Source organism: Vicia villosa, linkage group LG1 (genome assembly GCF_029867415.1).
Source record: "Vicia villosa cultivar HV-30 ecotype Madison, WI linkage group LG1, Vvil1.0, whole genome shotgun sequence".
In the NCBI taxonomy this organism is placed as follows: Eukaryota; Viridiplantae; Streptophyta; class Magnoliopsida; order Fabales; family Fabaceae; genus Vicia; species Vicia villosa.
In genome coordinates this window covers 158,485,639-158,502,729 of record NC_081180.1, presented here as the reverse complement: position 1 = coordinate 158,502,729, position 17,091 = coordinate 158,485,639, and the positions used below count along the sequence as shown (strand labels likewise).

Sequence of the window (17,091 nt, the reverse complement as noted above, 5' to 3'; positions counted from 1 at the left end):
ATATTATAACGCTGATTAATGGGAAAGGTCAGCCAATCCGGGTCCACTAGTGCACAGGAACCAATGAGAGTGGGAGAGGAATTCTGAACGTGTTGACTAGCCAATAAACGCTCACCAATGTGCCACGCCAGAGCCCAAAAGTCCACAGAACTGTTCATCGTCTCTACCACAGTTACCTGCGATTTTTCCCATGGTGTTTCATGCGGAATTCGTTGCGATTTTTCCATAGCGGACCTGCAACCATGGCATATCGAAAACAACAACCTGAACAACATTAAATAGAACCTATACCACCTAAACCGGCCCTCAGGAATCCAATTGTATCGTTAGTTTGGCCTAAAAACGCAGGAAAACCCGTGTACGAAGCAACATAAGCTTCGAGCCCTAACAATGGAGCTTCACGTCCTACACGTCCAAAACCTTAAGTAACTGTTTGTACCTGCTCTAAACAATCTCAGAGACTCATTAGAAACATCAAAACACATTTAAATGCCATAATATGAGAGATTCAAAAAAATAAAAATATGAATAAACATGTTGTTTACGCTGCGTGCAATCCATGCGTTATCAACGTCTAAAAACTCCATAGAATTACCTTATATCTTCTCAGAAATAGGATAGGAGGCTCTGTTGGCTTTGCAACTTTCTGGGACCAAGAAAATTCTTATGCCCTCATTCTTGAATTTTTGGTAGCTTATGGTTGCTCTTGAAGGCTAGGTATTTTTTCGTCCCCCCATCCCATGAACTTGTTGTCTATATATATTAGAGTGCATTAGGGTTATAGGAATGGAATAAGATCATGCCCTTGAAAAGAATCAAATTTGATTAAAAAATTTATACTAAAACTTTCTATCTTGGTCCAATCTTGTATCCCTCTCTTTCCAATCTCAAATGTCACGAAATTTGATCAATATTATGATGATTGGATGATTGAATTTGATTGGCAATTGAATCTTTGATTAAAACTTATTTATTTCATATTTATATGATTTATTAATGTTTAAATGAATAAAAATTCAAATAAATAAAAATAAATATAATAAAATAAAATAAAAGGTTTAAGAGTCCTTTTATGGGCCATGGTCACTTTTAGAGGGCAAACCTTAGGCCCATTAACCATAAAATCCAAAAAATTTCACTTAGGGTTTCATGTCTTTCTTGAAATTTGGCCGACTTGTACACCTTGTATCTCTCTCAATTTTGATCATATAGAGGTTTTCTTGGTCATTTTAGAAAGCTTAGAGTGTCCTCTAAATGATGCCTTTGGTTTCATTTCAATTGAGCTTTCCATGTTCATGTATGCTTCATTTGAAAAAGATGACTTTTGATTGACTTTTAAAAGGACCTGTAATGTTTTTGTTCATATCTCCAAAATGGTACATTTCTTGATCTTGAGCCCAAATCAAAGTTGTAGAGGATGAAATTTCCTTGAGAATAGGCTTTAGTTGGATAATTTCTGACAAACCATGTGGGAGTTATGACCAGTCAAAGTTTAGTTGACTTTTTAGTTAAAAAAACCCTAATTTGAACCTTTTGACTTTGTTCATTTTTGAGTTTTTATTAATGAGTCATGATCAACCTTTGATCAATTGATGGATATAAACTCAAATACTCGATGTTGACCAAAAGTCTTGAAGTTTGACTGTATTTTGACTATAGTTGACTTTTAGGTCAACATAGTCGACTATGGATCATCTGAGCATTTGAATGAGCAAATCTCTGGAATTGAAGCTTGACTTTTGACATGGAGATACCTTGAACCCTGATAAACTATATGAAGTCCATTGGAACCCTTGATTCATCATTTCTCCTTAGCAAATCCAAACCCTTAATATGAAAACCCTTTGATTAGGAGAGAGTGACTTGAGTTTAACCATTGAGCCTTGAACCCTTGAAGATGAAATAAGATGGGCAAATTTTAGGGTATGACAATAATCATTTAAATGATGGGAATGAATTTAAAATCATTTTAGGAAAGAAATTTGACGCGAAAGATTTAGGTGCTGCTAAAAATATTCTTGTTATGAAATTCACATTGATAGAAGTTTTAGAAAATCATGTATCTCTTAAAAAAATTATGTTGAAAAGGTGCTAGACAAATTTGACATGAGTATACATCAAAGGTTTCTTAGGCCAATATTATTGATAGTTTCATGTATGTTATGGTTTGCACATGACCTGATTTGACATAACTTGTAAGTCATGTTTGTAAATATATGTCCAAATTAGGAAAGCGTCAATGGGAAGCATGCAAGTGGATTTACAAATATTTGGATGGTATAATGAGTAACGGTATCATGTTTAACAGTGAATAATGTGATTATTCGCTCGTAAGATATAAGTTGTTTTAGATTATGCTTGTGATATGAATAATAGAAGATCAATAACAGAGTATGTCTTTATTTTAGTAGGAGGACCTATTTTTTAGAAATCACCGGTTCAATTCATAGTGGTCATGTCCAAAACTCAAGCAAAGTTTATGGAGCTTTGCCGGTAGGTGAGGCCTCAAAAGAAGCCCAATGACTTATAGGATTGATGAGAGAATTTGATGTTGAGTAAGGTGGAGCTTAGGTTACATTATGATAGTCAAAATGTCATTTGTTTGAAAAATAATCAAATATATCATGCAAGATCAGAGAGTAAGTTTCATCGGGACATATATTACTTGAAACGTGACATACTTTAGGGAATTTAGGGGATATGTTGACCAAGTTAGTCATCAATGATAAGTTCAAAAATTGTTTGGACTTTTTACATGTTTGTTTAGTGCTATGCATGAGGTGTACCTCTCTAGTTGAAAGATGTTTGTCATGAAGGAAATCTTCATAGGAGTCTGATATTCACAAGGTGGATTTATTGAGTATGACTTATATAAAGACAAATAAGAGCACAATAACTACACATAACTTTAACGTGGAAACTTCAAACGTATCATAGATTCAACCGTTTGTTATGGGTAGGTGACTAGGGATGGATGCGATAGCCCACTCAATACAGTTCAAGCTATTATTGTAATCTAGATCTTAAAATTATATATATTACTTGTAACACTGTAACCTTAATTGTTACAAAAATAAAAAGAAACTATAATTGTTCTATAGTTGTTGAGTTACACATCATTGACCAAACTGAATTATCTAAAATCAGTGGTGTTTCTGATTGTATCCAGTTAAATTGTTTAGAGATGATAAGTTAATTATTGTCTTTTAATACTACCGGGTGCATTTAGAAGGAATCTATTTGTTTTGACATTCTTAAAGAAAAATGGATTTAAGCATTAACCATTTCCAAGGTTTGATTTTAAGCATTATTTGAAATTATAATGATATTCGAAAACTTTAATGTTGTTGTTGCCATCTCTTGCTGCTTTGTTATTAGTATTATAACACTAACCCCATGATGCATAAATTATGCCCACTGGTGTTAGTGTACTTTAATTTCCTCTCAGCATGTGAATTTTAATATGTATTACATTTTAGTGTGACCATGCCATGTAATATTTTCCCCTTAATATGCAAAGTTTCTCACCTTAAATGAAAGGTATTGTTCTTTTTACAAAAAATCTTGAAGTCTTTTGCTAAAATGTGTAACTTTGAATTATGATTGGAAATATTAAAGTCTCTTGGCTATGGTAGCTTGAATGCATGGCCTCTTGGTTATGTCCAACAGAAACAGAAACATGTGCATTTGCTTTAGATCTTAAAGCAAGAAGTCAGAAATCATTCCAAATTATTGACACCACGCCACCAGTTCAGCGGTAGTTTTGATAAGTTTATTATCATGGGCCAAGGTTATTGATGGTAATTAATGCATTAGGTGCTGACACCAGTTTAACTGTAACTTCGATAACTGTTAAATTTAAGTAGTATATGTTAAAACAAAACGTCTGTAGGTACAGTTTTGCAGGCAGCAGTAATATTTGGTACAATGTGCTGGTTATTTGACAGCTAAAAGGCTCTGCAATAGCATTTAAGTTCATTTACTATGCATTCAACCACCAAAATCCATCTTCTCCTATATAAAAGGAGAATCATCTTGGTTGTTATAGTATACTTTTGAGTGAGAGTAAAAGGAGAAGAGAGAAATGGCTAAGTGGTGCATTTTGGTGGTTTTGGCTCTTGCTGTAGTTGCAACAAGTGCAAGAAATGTGCCTGCTGGAGAAGGTGGTTTGAAGGATGAGAAGAATTTCATTGGCGGGATTGGTGGCTTTTCAGGAATTGGTAACAATGGTTTTCCTTTTGGAGGTGTAGGCTTTGGCGCCGGTGGTGATGCTGGTGGTGGTGGACTTGGCGGTGGTGGATTCGGAGGAATAGCAGGTGGTGCTGGTGGACTCGGTGGAATAGGAGGTGGTGGACTAGGTGATGCTGGTGGGGGTGGCCTCGGTGGAATAGGAGGTGTTGGACTCGGTGGTATAGGAAATGGTGGACAAGGTGGTGGCGGCCTTGGTGGAATAGGAGGTGATGGACTCGGTGGTGGAGGCCTTGGTGGACTCGATGGTTCTCATGGATTTGGAGGATTCAACGGGTTAGGCGGTGGTGGACTAGGTGGACTTGAAGGTTCTCATGGACTGGAAGGATTCGGTGCACACCACCATGGTGGATTTGGTGGACACCATCATAATGGATTTGGTGGTTCTCATGGACCGGAAGGATTCAGCGGACTTGGTGGTGGTGGACTCAGTGGACACCACGGTGGTGAACTTGGTGGTTCTCATGGACTGGAAGGATTCAGCGGACTTGGTGGTGGTGGATTCGGTGGACACCACGGTGGTGGTGGATTTGGTGGATACTATGGTGGTGGACATGGAGTTTATGGTGGTGGTGTCTTTCCTCATCCTTGAGTAACAAGTTAACTACTATATATGGAATTTACTCTATTTTACTATTCTTAAGAAAATAAAAGTTAGTTATAGTGGCTTTATTGTAATTTGATTTATCCAAATGATATGTTTTTGCAGCTGCAGAAAGAGTGTTAGCTAGTACTAGTACTAGTGTGTTTTATTATGATGTGTTCTTCTTTCTAGTGTAATGTAAGGGATATAAATTTTATGATCTACAAGTTTATTAGTTAAAGCTGAAAATTTTAGCATATGAAATATGGTGAAATATGGTGAAATATTGGCTCTGTTTGGCATACTATTTTTTGAGCTTATATCTTATAGCTTATAGCTTATAAGCTCATATAACAATAAAAGACCTGTTTGGTAACGGTCTTTTCATTACGAGCTTATAGCTTATTTTACTAACTTATAGCTTATTTTGCAGACGCTATTTCAAATAGCGTTTTAGCTTATAGCTTATAGCTTATTATTTTTTCTTCCATTTTTATCCTTATTATTTTAACTAAAATCCACTTTTACCCTCTATAATTTATTTTAATTTAAAATAAAATAATTATATATTAAATGTCCTTTATGTCATTTTAATTAATCAGCTAGTTGAACCGCAAATTTTACCAAACACTTCAATCAGCTTATCAGCTATAAGTCATCAGTCATCAGCTATAAGCTATAAGCTATCAGTCATCCGCTATCAGCCATAAACTATCAGCTATCAGCTAGCTTATCAGTCAACTGCTATTTTTACCAAACAGAGCCAATTATATATTTTAATATGTGCATGTTTTTCTCAAAACTCATTCCTACCTTAGTTATTACCTGTAATAATGATAAGAACAGTTTTCAGTTACACTTAAAACGTGTAGCACTAGCAGGTTTGTGGTGAAATAACAGTTACATTTAGGACTACGAATATTGTTCAACAATAAGTCAATAACATGAAGTTTAGCTAAAATATATCTTTGAAGAAAGAGAAAATAATTTGTTTTAATATATAGTAATGGTTACAGTATGTTGTTGAACAACACTGGCTTTTCTTTACGTACCAGAATTAATTGAACGTAGATATTTTTTATGTTTAAATATATAGTGGTCCCTTCTATTAAAAAGAAAATTTATGTGATGGTTGATCTTCATTTAATTCTTCATGATAGAGTAGTTTTACCCCTGCAGCTTAATTTGAAACACTTTGCTCACCATTTTGTATGGAAGCATAACAGTAACTGATTTGTCTATAGTTGTTTAATTTAGTTATCAAAAGCATTTTTTTTAATATATGCATGTATGATCAACAATAATCAAACAATAAGTTTTGAAAGAAGTAAATTGAAGGGAATTTCTTTATACACCCGTTAATCTTTTTAGGGGTTTATGGCGAAATTTCAAATTTATCTCTTGAATTTGGAGATACATCTCCAAACATACCACATTTCATTTTTTTAGGGATGTTTTCGGAGATATATTTTCGAATTCATCCATTGGGTGGTTTCATAAGTACATATCCGAAACAAACACTGATTGCATTTCAAAGATATACATAACCAGAGAAGCTTAACATAAATTTAACATAGATAGTCGAAATTATATGTCACAAATTTAACATAGATATTGAAACAAAAATTTAATATAGATATTGAAACAGAAATTTAACATTACATATTGTTATAAACGGGTAACTGAGGATGTTGCAACATTTTCTCCCGATCTTTAAATCTTTGCATCCACTTCAACCAGATCCTTAGTAAAGTATCGGTGAAAAGTACTCCAAATAACCATTAAATCGCGCCTATTTTCATTGCAAACTTGGTGAAATGTACCTTTCCTTCAGTGTCGAATGATGGTGAACGATACTTGAGCTTGACTACCTTCCAATTTTCTAGATATTGCAGGAGGGAATTGAGTATGGTAATTGACTCGGCGAGAGGCATGTCCTCGGAGAACCTAAATTGAAGTGGCGGCTTCGCACCATTGAAGTAAACAAAAGCAAAGGTGAGGATATGGTTGGGTCATCTCTAATTTGTTGTGTGCGATGTTGAAGATATGATTTGGAGACCATATTTATAGAAGATTTGGAGCAATTTTGGCCCAAGAATTCTTATCCTGTGTTAGGGCATGTTTCGAATATACACTTCTGAATACACCCCTTATTTTTTAACGAAAACATGGGTAAAAGTACTTTATTTAGGCAGAATCAGTACCATAGAAACATAAAAATAATTAAATCGGTAAAAGTAAACAGCAGTAAAATGTTGAATAAATATATTATATATGTAATGAATCATATAGAATTTACACTGCGCACGGAAATATATACAAAATATGGTTCGATTACATTCTATACCGAATGAATTGTCACCACTTAAATCTAAAACCGGTTCTTTTTTCGACTTCTCCCTATTTGTTTCTCTCTCAAGCTCCGTCAACTTGATGAATTCTGCTATCATGTTTTAACTTTCGAATTTTTGAAACATATTTTCCACCTCTCTCGCATCTCATCGTTACAAATGCTTTCCTTCTACTAGTGTCATTGTCAGACCTTTCAATCACAACGTCAAACTTGAGTTTTCTAGCTTCCATTCGGACCCATTCAAGCATATGTTGACGAGCATTGCAAACTTGATCATTTGTAAATTATTGTCGTACATCTATCTCGCAAAAATCATTTTAACATCGTCCTTCACCTCATCCGACTTAGCATCATCATTCACCCTGCCCGAAATAGCTTTGGGAAACATGTCGGAGTGCACCATATCTAAAACAGGCAAAACTAGAAAATCTGTTAAGATTTTGTTTCTGTAACAGACAATTTCAAATATGCACTTCTGAAATAATTTAGGTGCGTTTCGAAAATGCATATATGAAGAGACGCAATTTTTTCATCCAAAAATTAGCTTCAATGCAAGGAAATTAGATATGAAATGAGGAAAGTTTACCTTAAATTGCAACTTTTTATGCTCTCTTTGACATGGTAAAACACTTGAAACTTGATTTGAAGACGAAAAATCGATTGAGAATGGATTAAGTTTTTTGGAGGGTTATGGTTATGGAGTGAAATGAGATGAATGAATTAGTTCATGCCGCAAGGTGGTATAAGCTGAATATTTTCAAAAAAGAATTTCCGAAAATATCACTGAATGTTTAAATTTAACGTTCAAGTGTAAATAGGGTATTTTTGGAGATGCATTTTCAAAACACCTTGAAATTTTGATTTGGGGGTGTGTTCGAAGATACATCTCCGAAGGGTGTTTTGGCGGGTTTTTTCACCCCTACAAGGTGTACAAAGAAATTCTTAGATTTAATGGATACCCTATTCAAGAGATCATCATTCAAATAGGTTTGAAATAAAGGGACCTTTTAGCTCTCTTTATTATTTTAGTGGCTGAAAGGTCTTGCAGACTTGTTGCAAAGGCGGAGGAGATTATTTTCTACTTTGAGTTCAGCGTGTGCATATTTAAATTGGCGGTGTCTCATCTTCACTAAGTTAACCAAACTCTCTTGATGAATGATAGTACTCTAGAAAATTTTGGAAGTATTAATGCTATTTTTAGAATTTTTGAGTGGGCTTCGGGGTTGCGAGTGAATTTTTTTAAGATTAGTTTTATGGAGGTTAATGTGCATTCTACGTTTCTTCCCTTTGTCAGAGATTTTCTCCAATGTGAGATTGACTCTCTTCCTATGAAGTATCTTGAGTTACTACTAGAGTTAACCCTTAAATTGGAATTACTTGAAATTTGAAAATACCCTTTTGGCTATCTGCTTGAAAATAGGTTTAACTCTTCTAAACATAGATATGTTAATTTGGGAGGTAGAGTGGTTGTTCTCAATTATACGTTCAATGTTATCCTTATTTTCTTCTTGCCTTTTTTGGAAATGCCTCTAAAAGATTAAGTCACTACTACGATAAGCCATAGAACAACGGTGAGAAAAGAGATACAACCACGAACAATCAACCGTTGTGAGGTAAGGTGTCATTGTATGTAAGATGCTTTCCGCCACGGACTTAGGACCGTTGTGATAAACTAGGTAGCGCGTTGTATATCATAACGGTCAAAGTGAACAACTGTTGTGATATAAAGCGAAAGGTCGTGAGTTCGAAACCCAATAATTGTGTGGTTTATCATATTTTGCGCTCGATTTATAACAACGGTTGTTATAATAACCATGATTAAATTCCTTTTTTTTAAATTTTATTTTATTTTTCTACATATTACATACCTGTATTTTTTTTTACAATTAACAAAAATATAAAATACCAGGACTATAAATAGCAGGTACATTATAACCATTACACAAAATATATTACACGTATATTATACATAAATTAGAAAAATATTTCCAAAACATCAAATTAAGCAACAAAAATATATTTAAAACTATCAAATGACAAACTCATATAGCACCACCACTCTTTTCAACGAACACATTGAAAATAAAAGTTCAACGTTTACAGACGTCTTCTAAGTCATCGAGAGATAAAGGTGTCCTTTCGTTGAACATCTACATAAACAAGTTAAGAAATTGAATATCACGTGACTTGAAAATTAATTATGTTATTGTAAATACATTTCATCGCATAATTATATATACCTGATCCCACAAATCAACAACGCCGGCAGTGACAATGTTAAACATGTGTTTCATCACATAGTACCCACACTAGTATCCCCCTGTTTGTTTCCTATTCTACAAATTTAAACATTTCATTAATATATAATCGCACATTATATATATATATATATATATATATATATATATATATATATATATATATATATATATATATATATATATATATATAACGTGAGTATATCAAGTGAGAGTATTTTATAATGAGAGATGAGAGGAATAAATATCAACCATTGAATTCATCAAGAGAGAGAATGTTAATGCATTAATGTGGCTATTAATTTCTCATTCTTGATGAATCCAATAGTTGATATTTGTTCCTCTCATCTCATTTAAAAATGCTCCCACTCTTAATGAACCTCTCTCTCTCTCTCTCTCTCTCTCTCTCTCTCTCTCTCTCTCTCTCTCTCTCTCTCTCTCTCTCTCTCTCTCTCCTATATATATATAAGTGAAAGTGATTGGACATATATATAAGTAATCCACTTACTTTGGGCTGACAAAATGCGAGTTTTTTCTAGAGTCATTCATATAATAGTGGCGCTCCACAATTCTCTAGATTGAAAATGATTTTAAAATATTACATGATAAGATAATTACAAATTCAAAGGAACCTTCACGGGCTGAGATAACCAACGAATCCTACACAACATGATAAGACACCCATTGTTAATTACGAAATCAATTAAAATAACACTTGACTTATGCACAACATGTCCTACTTAAAATTTTCTTAGTGACAATTCTTGAGAACTCTGAAGTGTAGTCTCCATTTGGTCTTTTTCGAGCCCTCTCCCACTTTTCATGTCGTGATAGTGGAAATGGTTCCCGATCACGACTCATGGAGTCTGTATCTTCTAGTTGTTGTCTTTTTTCAATAATAATTATTTTCTCAAGTTTCATGTATCCCCCGCGAGACAATTTATGGCGGTAATTTTTTTTTGCCTTGTTCCCCTTTTTCGCTTCACTTTTAACATGTTTTAAACATAGGAAAAATATTAATGTTCGTTATTGTATCTATAAAATTATTATAAAATACAATTGATACTAACCATGCACTTCTCAGAACTACGAGACTTCACAAACTTTCTTCAAAACTTCTTGTCAAGAAAAGGATATTTCACCCACAGGTGCTCAATATTAGGCTTAGGCTTCATAATATTGTCACTCGTGAGACGTGACTTAAAACTCCTCCAAGTCATACCAGCACAAGTGATCCACTTTTTTTCAACTTTGAATCTTCACTAAACTCTAACATCAACTACACATTTACACCAATAAGTATGCTTTAGTGTTTATATAAAGTAATATCGAATAGATGAAACTTAAAATTAAAACCTAAACTTCAGTTCATATGCTCTCTTTCACCGCAATTGTTTCATCTTTCCAACCATCTAACAATATGCTGACTTTGCTATGTCCAAGGAGTGAAACACAACTCTTAAAAAATGAAGAATAAGGACCATCAAGAATCGTATAAAGGACCTGACTTTGCTATGTCCAAGGAGTGAAACACAACTCTTAGATAATTTATCCATCATTGTGGCACCTCTTTGTTTTTTCCAGTTGTCCACCTACATATTGAGAATGGTTTGAATTTATTTCATTTGAATACGTAGCTTCGTCGCTACTAGATGAAGAAGAGGTAGAGGCTGTCTATCAAGACATAAAACAATCAACATCATGACACAAACATAATTTACAATGGTATCATCAACACAATGTAATCATCGACAATAGTGGAATCATCAACACAATGGCATCACAACAACAAATATATAAACACGTGAAGAATCATCAACAACAACAACAAATAAATAGAAAACAATGGCATCATCAATAACAATGGCATCAACAACAACAATGGCATCATCAACACAATGGCATCATAAAGAACAATGGCATCAACATAAACAACAACTCAATGGAAAATGACGAATCTATAGATGCATGGGGAAAACGTTTACGTATCGAAGACATGACGAATAAGTAAAAAAATGGTGTTGTCTCCTTATTTGAGTTCCTCCTCAACAGTTAAACCGGACGATAGAATAACAAAGAACAAAAGTCGCCTCCTTCCTCGACGATACGAAAGCACATAAAAAAGCACCAGGTTAGCTAGCTATTTTTCGTTGTAGTGAATAAATCATATAATTACGGTTGTTAATAAAACTCTGTGATATTTGATAAAAAAATTTATAAAAAGCACCAGGTATTAAACATTTAAAATTTAAAAAAAATAATGAAAATATATCAAACGGTTTTCTTTAAATACCGTGGTGATATAAGATTTACTTTAATGATATTTTATAAAATAAGAGTCAGGTTTTACGTAATTAAAAATTAAAAAATTTGGAAACTATATCACAATGGCCAGCGTAAAGAACCGTGGTGATATTTTTTCTTTTTTAACGAAAAATGAAAGACTTCTCTAAAATACAAAAAAAAATTACAAATTAGGAGGCACTAAGAATCGAGCTCATGAAATGTATGTCATATCACTACGGTTGAGTAGCTCAACCGTGGTAATAAATCGACAATGTCTAATTAAAAATAAAAATATATATGGGTGCCTGAAACTATAGATATCACCACGGTTCCTTGAAGAACCGTAGTAAAGGTGCACCATTGTATGTACTTTTTGTAGTAGTGAGTGGAAGATGTGCGTGAATCTAAGAATATAGGGGAATTAGGAGTGAGGAACTTCTGATTCTAGTAGGATCACTTGTTCCTTTTGTGGGTTTTCAGTTGAGTTGGTCCCAATTTATTTGTTACTTGTGATATTGTCTTTTTTGTGTGCTATGGATTCTTTAAGTGGTTAAAGTGGAAGATAATAATTCCTATTTATTCCATGTGGTGTTTTAGGTCTTTTCTTTTTCTAGAGGACATGATTAAGTGTCGGGGTGATTATCTCTTGGTTTATTATGTTGTGATTTGACCCATTTGAAAAAATCCATAATGATGTACTTTTTAAGGGAATCACAGAATCAACAGATGGAAAAAGGTACTTTTTGGCTTGGAAACAGTTTTTGGCTAGATCATGGGTGAACTCTTGCACATTCAATAAATGACTTTAGAACCCTATCTTCTACCTCCACCAATAGCGGGTCGAGTGTTTGCTTTAGTTCGGAGGGATGTTATGAGTTTTGGTATTTTTTGTGCTCTTTTGATATGATTTGAGCTGTTGAAGATGAATCTGGTAGTTTGGGATCTAACATGCTATTAACGCAGTGGTTTTTGTTAGATGCTAGAACTTTGTATCTGCGAAGGCGTCTTGAATAGTTTCCACTAAATTGTTGTTATGGTTTGTTTTTCCTTTTTTGTTGTTCTTTTTACTCTTATGAATCTTTCAGACACTTCTTATGCTTGACAAATACGTTGGTTGAATTTTGGAGATTATTCACCTCCTTTTAAGGGAATTTTTCATAACACTCATATAGGATGAAAAACACCTCTGAAAACCCCAAAATATCATTTGGATATGCATATCCGAAGACACCCTTTTCACATTTTAAGATGTTTCATATATGAATATCCGAAAACACCATATTCAAACGTTTTTTATTTAAACGTTGAATTTAAAATGTCAAGTTTTTTCGGATATACATATCCGAAAAAATCCAAAGAAATTGAGAAATTTGGGATATTAGTTAATTCAGATATACATATCCGAAATAACCAATATCCCAAATTTCTTTTTATTTTACTTTAAGATATTTATTTATAATATAATTATATTATAATTAAAGTGAGTTATTATTAATAAAGAATAACTTAAATACAAATTTTATAAATAAGGAATAAAGAGATTAAATAAAATTTTGATTTTGTAATATTGACCAAATGTTTTTAAGTTATAAAAATAATTATTTTTTAAATGACTACAACATTAAGTATTATAATTAATATTTTTATTTAATTAATTTGATACAAAAATAATGCGTTGATTTAAATATTTAATTAATTGATATTATTTTTATATCTTGATTATAATGATATATATATATATATATATATATATATATATATATATATATATATATTTAATTATATATATTAATTAATATAATTAATTATACTATTAATTATATTAATGATTTTAATTTTTTAATAAATATTGAGTTATTTCGAATATGTATATTGAAAAAATCTCAACACATAAAATTGAGTTATTTTGGATATGTATTTTCGAAAATACAAAAAATTATAAATTTAGTACCTTCGAAGATGCATCTCTGAATTTTCTAAATAAAAAATAAATTTCGCCAGAAATTTCTAAGAAGGTATTTGGATGCAATGAGAATTTCTCCCTTTTAACTATACATTATTATTTACCATTAAAAAATATTAAATTTTGTCCATGATATGTTTTTGACAAATTGAAGGATGCTAATTTCTTTATGCTAATTAGTAGTAGTTTCTAGTCTAATTTTATGGAAGTAAACGGTGTGAAGTTTTTGATGTAAACTATAGCTAGACATCGGTGTTTGAATTTCTCAACTATTATTTATTCTTTTGAATGTAAAGTGTCTATTTTGTTAATAATTTATAGGCTTAATACCTTTTTTTAGTCCCTTACCTATACCTCTGGATTCATTTTAGTCCTTTTTCTTTTAAAAGGACCAAATGAATCCCTTACATTATCAAACAGAAACAAAGAAGTCCTTTCTGTTAAATAATGACAAACGGTGTTAATATTTGCACTCGTGGCGGCTGACTTGGCATTGAAAATATTTTTTTCCTTCGGATTCTACCTAATCCTATTTATTTAATCAATTAAAAATCATAAAAACCATAGTTTTTTTAAAATCAGAATTTATCATAAAGTTATTAAAATTAAAAATAAACTCAATTATTATTCAGAAAAAATACAGAAAATGAATAAGAATAAGTTTATCTTCTCTCATGGCAGTCTCTCAACCAAATCTTTTCAAATGATATTCCAGAATCTGAAAAGAATCAATAAATCAACCAAATATGGAAGAAAAAAACAAAAATGAGTAGAGAGAAGAATCAAGAACCAAATCTGTTTTAATGATTTACATGATAAACAAAATTCTACACACTATCATGTTTTTCGATCGAAACATTTTACTAACTGGGTTTTTTCTCAATCGTTCAATTTTCTATTGCGGTAAGTTTATCAATCGAAATGTTTTGCTATCTGATTTTTGTTGGCTTTCTTTCAGCAAGGAAAGGATTTCGATTGAATTTTGGTTCAGATCTTTGAGTTTGTGGTGGGATATTGTGTTGACTTTGATTTAGGGTTTTCTTGGTTGAATTAGGTTTGGGAATTTGTGGATTACTGGTGATGTTTTTTTTTTTGGAATTTTCTTCTTCTTTTGGCTGGATGGAACTGGGCACCAGAATAAAGTCCTTCTTGGATTGTGGTTAAGAATAAAAACTATTCAAATTGTTTGATTGTTAGAAAGAAAAGAGATGGTTTGGATGGTCGTTCTTCCGGATTCCAAAAAAAAATATGAATCTAAGAAAGTGAGGGTTCATATAAAAAACGATTTATAAGAATTTTTTCCAGAAGAAATTTTTATAAGAATTTTTTCCCACAAGAAAGTGTGAATCTCATAAATAATATTATAAGAAAAAGATTTTAAGAACTTTTCCGGAATTTTCACACAAACAAGATTTATCATTAGTTTGTTCCTGGTAAAAAAATAGTAGAGAGACATAGTGAAGAAGAAGATGAAGATGGTGATGAAGAAGTGCCACCTCAAATGCCACGTATGTCATATTTGACGCCGTTTTGAAAAATTAACGGAAAAAACTAATATGAAGCTGTTTGAATAGATAAATGATCAATTTGATTATTTTAAAAGAAAAGGGACCAAAATGGATCTAGGGGTATAGGTAAAGGACTAAAAAGAGTATTTAGCCTAATTTATATGTTAGGTAAAGAGTATAAATGAACAAATAGCTATTGCATCATCAACTACCCGGTTATGACAATGCCATTTAAAAGTATAGAAAATATTTAAATGTTAACATTTTTTAAAGGGAAGGAATCACTTCGAAAATTGATTTTTTTTTAACTATTAAAAAAAATCATATTTTTTAAAAAAAAGAATTTTGTTTAAAGTTATTAAATAATATTTATCATTAATATATTTTTATTTCTGAAATACTATAAAAACCAAAATTATATTTAAATATTTTGTCTAAGCCTTCTAAAATCCTCCAAAATCCTCATTAATATAAATTTTGAGTTTCTTTAAATTATGAGATTTTTAGTGTTATGAAGAAAACTAAATCCTCCAAAACTCTCCAAATTAAAATCTTTCTATTCTTTTTTCCTAATTCTTTATATTTTTTAAAGGCATCCCATTCCTTCCCCTCCAAACTTCAAAACATAGCATTCAACTATCGAATTGACAACTAAAAATGTTTTAATAAGCATTATATTGGTCAACTAAATAAGCACTATATTAGCCGGTCCCATGATAATTGTCTTAGATAATATTGTTCTAAAAATAATCATTTTATTTTGAATGTTCCATTAATAGTTTTTTTTCAATTAATTAATATTAATATACAAATTAAAACATAATAAGATAAAATCAAAGCTATAACCTATTCATTTAATTTATATTAATATATTCACAAAATAAAAAAAATTAATAATTTTATTTTAAATTTATGACAATAAAAATATATTTAAAATATATAATAAGATAAAATCAAAAATAAATAATATATAAAAAATAAGAAGACAAATTAATTTATTTTAATAATTAATCAAAATATAGATAATAATTTATTTTAATATATAAATTAATAATTTATTTTAATATTAATTTATTAAAAATAATATTTTAAAAATTAATAATTTATTTTAATATTTAAATATTTTAAGTTAAAAAATTAAATTAAAAAAATAATTAATTTAAAACATAAAATAAAATATTTAATAAAATAATTTATTTTAATTTATAATAATTTATTTTAATTTAATTTATTTTTTATTTTTTTTATAAGATAAAATCAAAAATAAATAATATATTTAAAAAAATAAGAAGATAAATTAATTTATTTTAATAATTAATAAAAATATAGATAATAATTTATTTTAATATATGAATTAATAATTTATTTTAATATTAATTTATTAAAAATGATATTTTATTTATGAATAATTTATTTTAATATTTTAAGATAAATAATATATAAATTAATAATTTATTTTAATATTAATTTATTCTAATTAATATTTTAAAAATTAATAATTTTTGTTTTATTTTTTTGCCAATAAAAATATATTTAACAAATATAGTAAGATAAAATCAAAACTATATTATCTATCCAAAAAGTTAGATAGAGTTATCTATAAAATAAATTTTTTTTGAAAATCTTTCAATTTTAAACAATTTAGTAAATAAATAAATATAATAAAATTAAATAACATTATATAACTGGTTTGAGGTAGACTACTTAATTTTTAGAGATAAGTAGGAAAATGGTCACTAACTTTTTTTATATATCATATTCACATTTTTTTTCCATAAAAGATTTTTATTTATAAATGTGTTTACAAAGAAAATATATATAAAAAAGATAATGTTGACAGAAATTGAACACTAAACCAACAACTCGCACTCGTTTAGTTTAACTAAATATAA

At 30.6% G+C, this 17,091-nt stretch overlaps 1 protein-coding gene across 1 annotated transcript; it reads left to right on the top strand.

Moving 5' to 3' along the window:
- The first annotated feature begins 4,012 nt into the window (after nucleotides 1-4,012).
- On the top strand, nucleotides 4,013-5,058 carry LOC131619604 (uncharacterized). The gene has a single exon (XM_058890686.1). The coding sequence runs from the start codon at nucleotides 4,085-4,087 to the stop codon at nucleotides 4,838-4,840; it is 756 nt and encodes a 251-aa protein (XP_058746669.1). The 5' UTR covers nucleotides 4,013-4,084; the 3' UTR covers nucleotides 4,841-5,058.
- The last annotated feature ends 12,033 nt before the right edge of the window (nucleotides 5,059-17,091 follow it).

Coding starts and splice junctions, on each gene's coding strand:
- LOC131619604 (XM_058890686.1), top strand. CDS start 4,085: ATGGCTAAGTGGTGCATTTTGGTGGTTTTGGCTCTTGCTGTAGTTGCA.